Source organism: Halichoerus grypus, chromosome 8 (assembly GCF_964656455.1).
Source record: "Halichoerus grypus chromosome 8, mHalGry1.hap1.1, whole genome shotgun sequence".
In the NCBI taxonomy this organism is placed as follows: domain Eukaryota; kingdom Metazoa; phylum Chordata; class Mammalia; order Carnivora; family Phocidae; genus Halichoerus; species Halichoerus grypus.
Genome location: NC_135719.1, coordinates 92886279 through 92893567, shown reverse-complemented (window position 1 = coordinate 92893567; position 7289 = coordinate 92886279). Strand labels below are relative to the sequence as shown.

Sequence of the window (7289 nt, the reverse complement as noted above, 5' to 3'; positions counted from 1 at the left end):
TTGACTGGAAATTTCTGGTTCGTGTATTTTTTTCTCTCTGAGTCGATGAGATCAAATTGAACCCATTGCTCTAAGCCAGCCCAGACTCGCTTTCTCTTTCACCTCTTAATCATTCTTTTCTAATACCTTCTATTACAATGGACTTTCTTTCTCCTCTTTACATCCTCTTCATCCCCCCCCCCCAATTTCTTCAATTCTAGGGATATCACAGTCTATCTGCCTTCAAGCCTCTCCTTAAGCTTTGCTCTCCTAGGTCATCTACCCTGACTCAGGATGCAGTAACAAATGCGAGTGTACATTGTAACATTCTCAAATGTATAAAATGTAAAGTGGTATTTTATTACTACTGCTGTCATCATCACTGTAAGAAAATGGAATATTTGATTCTTTAGACCTCTGATAGACTATGGTCCCTGTCTTCAACAGATATTAACAACTACTTCTCTAGCCTAATAATTGGTTTAGTGCTTAAACTGCTGCCAAATAAGACAGAATAATATCTCATTTTAATAATACAACCCTTTTAAAATCCCAAAGTTAACTCAAAGTAAAGGTATATATATAAAAAAAAAGAGGCCTTGTTATAATGCTTGGGTAAGAAAAAATACCTAATTTGAAATGAAGTGCTGGTAGTTATAAGCATGCACTGCAGGCAGGCCTATGTGAGGTGCTAGGGCAAATCTCACAAAATATGTTCCTGGGGTCAGTCTACTCTGTCAGTGTCTGTATGTGACATTAAATGTGACTTAGGGCCTGGACTTTTATTGTGTAAACATCAACTAGGATACTTTTATATATAAACTGTATCTGTTTCAGTCAAGCAAAGGAGGAGTATAAAGTAGCATCTTGAAAAAAGGATTAGACAAAAATGAAGAAGTTCAGCTCTGAACAAATAAGATTTGTCACCCTCTCCAAGGTGTGTTATTATTTCTATTCGGACAGCTTACATTCCATGCTAGCATTATATTATACCATTGTAAAGTATGGGAAAGACCAGAAATACTTAATAAACTAGTTTAAAAATTTTTTAAGTTATTTGTTGGCTCTTTAGGAACTAGAGACTATAGATATTTCATTAAATACCTTTACTTTTTAATTCACTGAACCATATTACTCCCTACATTTTTTTTCATTATATATCTAAACAACTAGATAAACATAGTAGAAGAGAAAAATTTTTCTGCTAGAAATCAACAATGACAACAAAAAGTCCCTGGAAAGTCAATATTTCAAGGAACTTAAGATGGGACCTTTCAAATCTTGTTGTTTGACCTTAAGCAATAAAATCTGAAGCCCATTTCAAAGATGTACTAAAACCCCAGTCTGAAAGTAATTGTCGTTCCTTGTCCTGTATGTATATATCATCAGTACAACTAAGAATGAGTTGCAGCGAGGCCTGGACCACCGCCAAGCAATTGATTATTACCTATTAAAAGGGAAATGTTTACTTATTCATGGCAACTAGGTTTCAGAAGGAAAGGCAAAGAAGTCTGATTTTAAATGCTGCTTTTTCTTTCTGTCCTAAGTCTGATCAAGATCATTCACTTCTTCTTAGAGGTATCAAAAGCCCATTTTTATTTTTCCTTTTGCTATTTTAACCAGAATACTGATAAAAAGGGGAGAGCAGTTGCTATGAGGCAAAGAAAAGTGTCCTGGCAGTTGAGGGCCCTCCATCTATCAAGGGGAATTTGCAATGTTGCCTCTCTTCAATACTGTATAGATTTGCAGGATTTTGTGAAACACTTAACCAAAATGGAAGGATTTAAAAACAGAATGCAAGATATAGATGCAATCATTTTTTAAAAATCAAGATACTTTAGTTTTATTTCAGAATTTTCTAGTCTTAAATTCTTAAGCACGCAGCAGTGATGATCATCTTGGATAATACTTTTGAAAAGGCGATTAATGCAGACTGCTTAAATATATTCACTATAGCGCAGATGCCTAATGATTAAAAACTCTTATTAGGATTGAGATGCACTACATCCAATTACAGAGAAACAAATACTTATCTAATTAAATAATAATATTCCCAAGCTATGTTGAGGTGCAAAATAAGTTCAAATGTCCAGAACACCAAGCAATATCTTAAAATCTAGAAAGGATATTCAGTTAGATGGTTTACTTGTGATACTAAGAATCTCTTATGAATCAGAGGCAATTTATATAAAGATTTCCAATATGTGTAAAACTTATTATCTGGCCTAGTTTTTCCAATTGACCCCATATCAAAATAATTTTCTCCTCCCCCATCTTTGAGTCTGTCAGATATGAAGAGGCAATAAAGAAAGCATCTTTCACTAATAATTCTGGCTGTTTACCTCCTTCCCTCCATTACTTCAGAAGGCACAGTTTACATGGAACAAACTCCTGGAGTCCCCAGGCTCTGGCTCTTCAGAGATAATTCAGATAAAGTCCCAGAGCCCAGCTGAGAGGAAGACTGGACTAGCCTACAGAGGCATTGAGGAAACCACAATGACACAGGGAAGTTGCAATGCTTTCTAGAACCAGGAGGTACAGACTTTTCCTGGGATATTTAGAACACAGACTGGGACCCAGGAACACTGTTGCCAGGTTAGGGAAGGTAAGGCTAGAAGTAATATTGGGAGCTAATCCCAGAGCTAGATCCTTCTCAGAGCAGATGTGGGGGGCGGGGGGAGGGAATAGCTCTTCTTTGGGAGCCAAATACTAAGAGTAAAAGCAAATATTTGATGCTGAAGAGCTCTTAAGAATTGAAGAGTGCCATTTACTTATTTCTACATGTCAGTGTGGGCTTAGGATGTTAAATAGATTAAAAGGCTAAGAGAGGTCAGTCACTCCAGGAAAGACTCTTCTTTTGCATCTCCTGACTTGGTTCTCTGGTTCTCTTTCCAAAACTGTTATCTACCTCATCCCTACTCTTATGGCGTGTCCTTTGGAAACTCGGAAGATGGCACATCCTCTCCTAGAACATTGTGGAGAATGTAGAGTCAGAGTCCTGGGGATGAGTACCAGAAAGGCAGGGCCGGGGGTAGACCAAAGTTGCTGATTAACTCAACAAAGATAGATTTAGAAAAATTCCAGAGGTATGTAATCATAAAACTGGTAGGGTCCTTAGAAGTTACCATATCTGTTCTCTTCTGTTTCAGATAAGGGGGTGGGGAGAGAGGTTCAGAGTGATGAGGCCATTAGAGCTAGGTAGGGGCTGGGCTGGGATGCCAACTGACTCCTAGGCCAGAGCTCCTTCTCCCTCACACAGCCAAGAAGTTCAGATCCCAAATGGGAGTCTATCCTAATGCTGCCCTAGGATAGTCTTTGCCAACGCCCTCCTTCCACCTGTCCCGGGAAATGGGCTAGCAGAGGTTGCCAGGCATCCGGCTCTAGCTGGAGAGAAGTCCAGGAAGCCCTGGATCAGTCTGTGACCTGCCCAATCTCTGAGACGCTGGAGCTTAGGTGCTGGGGCGCAGTGGGCACCGAGTTTCGGGCTTCTGCCTCCCCCTGTCTCCTCCTGGCTCCCTCTGCCGCCCATCTCGAAGAGGACAGCCAAGTCATTTCAATTTAATCTTATTTAAAAAGACATAACTAATAAATCTATTGCCGGGGCGGCAGAGAGACGGCCAGCAGAGTCGATCGTGCTCCCAATCCCATTGAACCCCATTGAAAACCATGACAACACGGGACAAGCTCCGATTTATCCCGGCGTGCTAAAGAGCTTTGTGAGCAGGCGTCAATCACGCATTATTTCGGACTGAACAAATGCAAAATCTTGACTGGAACAAATGCTTCCAACAGGTCCGGGGCGTCGAGCTCCATTTCCCCTTTGTCCGCGGCCTAGCAGTTGGCCTGTATTGGGGTTGCCTCCGCCCGACCACCCAGCGCGCTGCGCAGCCCGGGGCGCCTTGGGCACGCATGACAGGGAGGCTGATGGGGAGGGTGCACCGGGCCAGCGAGCCCGGGCCACTGCACAGGAGCCAGGTCCCAGTTAAGCTCAGGTGGAGCTAGGATTTCGGGTGCGGCCACCCAAGCGCCGCGTCCCTCACTAGAATTTAGCAACCAAATACCCAAACCACGGCTGCAGAGGAGAGGCCTCTAAAAGTGCCCTCAATGAGCCCTAGACTGAAGCGGGACCACGGGGGAGCCAGTGGGCCAACAAAATGTATCCGCGCCTGGCTCCCTGCGCCTTCTACCTTGATCATTCGCTCGGGTGGGGCTGTGGGAACTAGATCTCAGAAAACCCCCGCAGGGTGTCTTTTCTGCCCGGCGGGCCCAGTCCTAATTCTCGCAATCGGTCCAGTACCGGACTAGGCCTGGCAGCTGCCTGGAGCGGGAAGCCCAGGCCGGAGGCCTGCCCTGGGGCAGAGGCTGTACCCCCGGTACCGGGCCTGACATTGAGGCCATATAGCTGAAGCTCACAAGTGGCGCCAGAGGGTCTGGCGACGCCAAGGAGGCCGCAAGGCCTTCATGGGCTCCCGGGGAAACGCCGCCGCCCGTGGGCCCTAGAGCGGGCCTGGGCTGGGCTCTGAGGAGCGCGGCCACGGGGGCTGGGCCCACGGCCCGCAGCGGCCAGGCGGGGCTGGGCTAACGAGGGTGGCACTAAGGACCCGAACAGCTTGGCCGGATTCCGCCTCCGTTTTGCCGGTCTGGGGAAACGGGCGCCGAGCCGGGGCTCCTGTACTACTGCCAGCCCTTTCCCAGCACACCTTGAAGGAAGGAACGTTTGGGGTGTGGTTCCTAGAGGCTTTCAAAACCCTCGGCCCAGATGCCGGCGGAACCAGGCCACAACTCTGTGCCCCCCTGAAATTTCTCGCCTCTGAATCCTTAGAGCGGCCTAAACCAAAAAGAGAAAGAGCGCGCCAGAGTTTAACGCCGCCTTGTAAATCACTTTCTGGATAATTGCGGGAAACGAACACTCTAGCAAACAAGCTCGAGGAATAAAGCAAACAGGGAATAAATTCCTGGGTGCTCATAAACCCACCCATGCCGCCCCCACCCTAGCCGGCGCTCTTGCGGGGCCAGGCCCCGTGTCAGCCCAGGAGGAGGAGGAAGCTGGGGCTGGGACGGGCGGGTGGTGACCACCGCTCGCCACCCAAGATGTTATTCATTGGTAACAATCCCCATTATCTGTCCCCACTTTGGGCTAATCAGACAGAATCACTAATGCCGTAGAGCTGCTTCCTGCCGCCTCTGGGAGGTAACGGGGCGCCGAGGGGCGGGGGACGGGGCGGGGCGGGGGGGGCGGAGGTGGCACTTTCCGGGCTCGCTCGGTCTTTGGTCCAGCACTCATTCAGGTACTTAACACCCTGGAGACCCGGACCTCGGCTTTCAAAGCATCCCGGGTGGGAAGAGCTGTTTATATAAACAGATGCCGCTGTAAGCGCGCTAATATCCCGGCAGCCAGCGCATGGCGTGCGCCTCTGGCGCCCACCCGTAGCAGCGGCGTCCCCGGCCGCCCCTCGGTTCCCAGCCTGCCCCGCCCCCGCCTCCTTCCCCTCCTTGGCCATGGCCACCTCTGGACGCCTCAGCTTCACCGTGCGCAGCCTCCTGGATTTACCCGAGCAGGACGCACAGCACCTGCGGAGGCGGGAGCCGGAGCTACGCGCTCCCGGGCCCGGCCCCTGCGCCACCTGGTTGGAATCCGAGCGCAGCCACTACCCCTGTGAGTAAGCGGAGGACCACGGCGGGAGTGGGGAGGCGGGAGCAGAACCACGCACCCGACCCATGCGGGACTGGGAAGTCAAAACCAGTCTTCGAACCAGAGGCTCTGTCCTCCATAAACCCCTATGCCAATAGTTCCCTAGTCAGCACATCCTGAGAGCAGATCCTTGCGCCTGGCACTGACGCCCGGGATCTGGGTTTCTGTTTCTAGAGGTCACAATATTTAAATATTTAAGAAACAAGCCCTTAAATGTCTGAAAACGGCTACGTTCTCAGGCCTCGGTCTGAGATGGGCAGCAGTGGCGATCTAGCTCTCCAAGGCTTTGCAAACCTCAGCAACAATTGCAGTAGACCTGGAGGTGGCCAGGGTTGGTGCCCCAGCTTGCGGTAAATTCGTCTGCTAGCGCAGCGACCAGTGTGGACTTGCTTTAAGAGGGCCCTGGTGAGTTTCTTAGGAGGCGCGGTCTCAGGTTGTGGTATAAATGAGGTCACTGAATTTGGAGAGGTGGGTGTCCAGATGCGGGCCCAGGGAAGGAAATGGTCTCAGCCCTAAAGCCGCGGGCGAGTGGCGGCGCCCTCCGGCCAGTGGTTCCACGCGCGCGCGCGAGAAGCAGCCGGCGTCTCATCAGGCCGTGTCTCCTTTGCCGCCCCTAGCCTCGGACGAGAGCAGCCCGGAGACCAGCCTTCCCGACTCGTCGCAGCGGCCGTGCACTCGGCCGGTGTCTCCCGGCTCAGACGCTGAAAAGAGGAAGAAGCGTCGGGTGCTGTTCTCCAAGGCGCAAACGCTGGAGTTGGAGCGACGCTTTCGGCAGCAGCGCTACCTGTCCGCGCCCGAGCGCGAGCAGCTGGCGCGCCTGCTTCGCCTCACGCCCACACAGGTCAAAATCTGGTTCCAGAACCATCGCTATAAGCTGAAGCGCGCGCGCGCACCCGGCGCGCCGGGGGCGGCGGAGTCGCCTGACCTGGCAGCCGCTGCCGAGCTGCGCGCCGCCCCGGGCCTGCTGCGCCGCGTGGTGGTCCCCGTGCTGGTGCGCGACGGGCAGCCTTGCGGCAGCGGCGATCTAAGCACGGCCTCCGCCCAGGACAAGAGCGGCGCGTCCCCGGCCGCCACCTGCCCTCTGCCAGGCTATGCCGCCTTCGGGCCTTGCTCGGCTCTCGGCCTCTTCCCCGCCTACCAGCACTTAGCGCCCCCAGCCCTGGTCTCCTGGAACTGGTGAGGCCGTTGCGGGGCGCGGGCACCTGGGGCTACCCCGGACTTTGGAGTGGCTCTGCGGCCGAAGCAGGGCTGGAAGCCGAGATCCGGAGTGTTCCCCCGGCCCCACCTCTCTTCGGGCCCCATCTCCTTCGGCGCAGGGGTCCCCTGCCCCGCGCTCCCCCAGCCGCTGAGCAGGGAACTTTAGCCAGCATTTCCCCCTCTCCTCTTCCCTCGACCGCCAGCCCCAGAGCTAGATTTTTATTGCTTAAACCTTATTTGTATATTTTTAAATAGCTATTTGTATGGGAAGCAACTTATTTTTAAAGAAATAGAATATTTTTCCTCCTTGTGGTGCGAGAATAAAATGTGTAGGGTTGGGTCCCCTGAGCGCCTGCCGGGAACGTAGATGGAAGCTGTGCTTTCCGGACCGGAGTTCAGGGCGCCCGTCCACTCTCCCCAC

At 51.1% G+C, this 7289-nt stretch overlaps 1 protein-coding gene across 1 annotated transcript; it reads left to right on the top strand.

Annotated features, from left to right (window-relative positions):
- Positions 1-5478: 5478 nt before the first annotated feature.
- Positions 5479-6963, top strand: NKX2-8 (NK2 homeobox 8). The gene is made up of 2 exons (XM_036103873.2): positions 5479-5635; positions 6289-6963. The coding sequence occupies exons 1-2, from the start codon at positions 5479-5481 to the stop codon at positions 6849-6851; spliced, it is 720 nt and encodes a 239-aa protein (XP_035959766.1). The 3' UTR covers positions 6852-6963.
- The last annotated feature ends 326 nt before the right edge of the window (positions 6964-7289 follow it).

Bases quoted from the DNA above. Each gene is read 5' to 3' on its own strand.
- NKX2-8 (XM_036103873.2), top strand. From the start codon at position 5,479: ATGGCCACCTCTGGACGCCTCAGCTTCACCGTGCGCAGCCTCCTGGAT. The intron at 5,636-6,288 runs GTGAGTAAGCGG...TGCCGCCCCTAG, and splicing joins CGAGCGCAGCCACTACCCCT to CCTCGGACGAGAGCAGCCCG.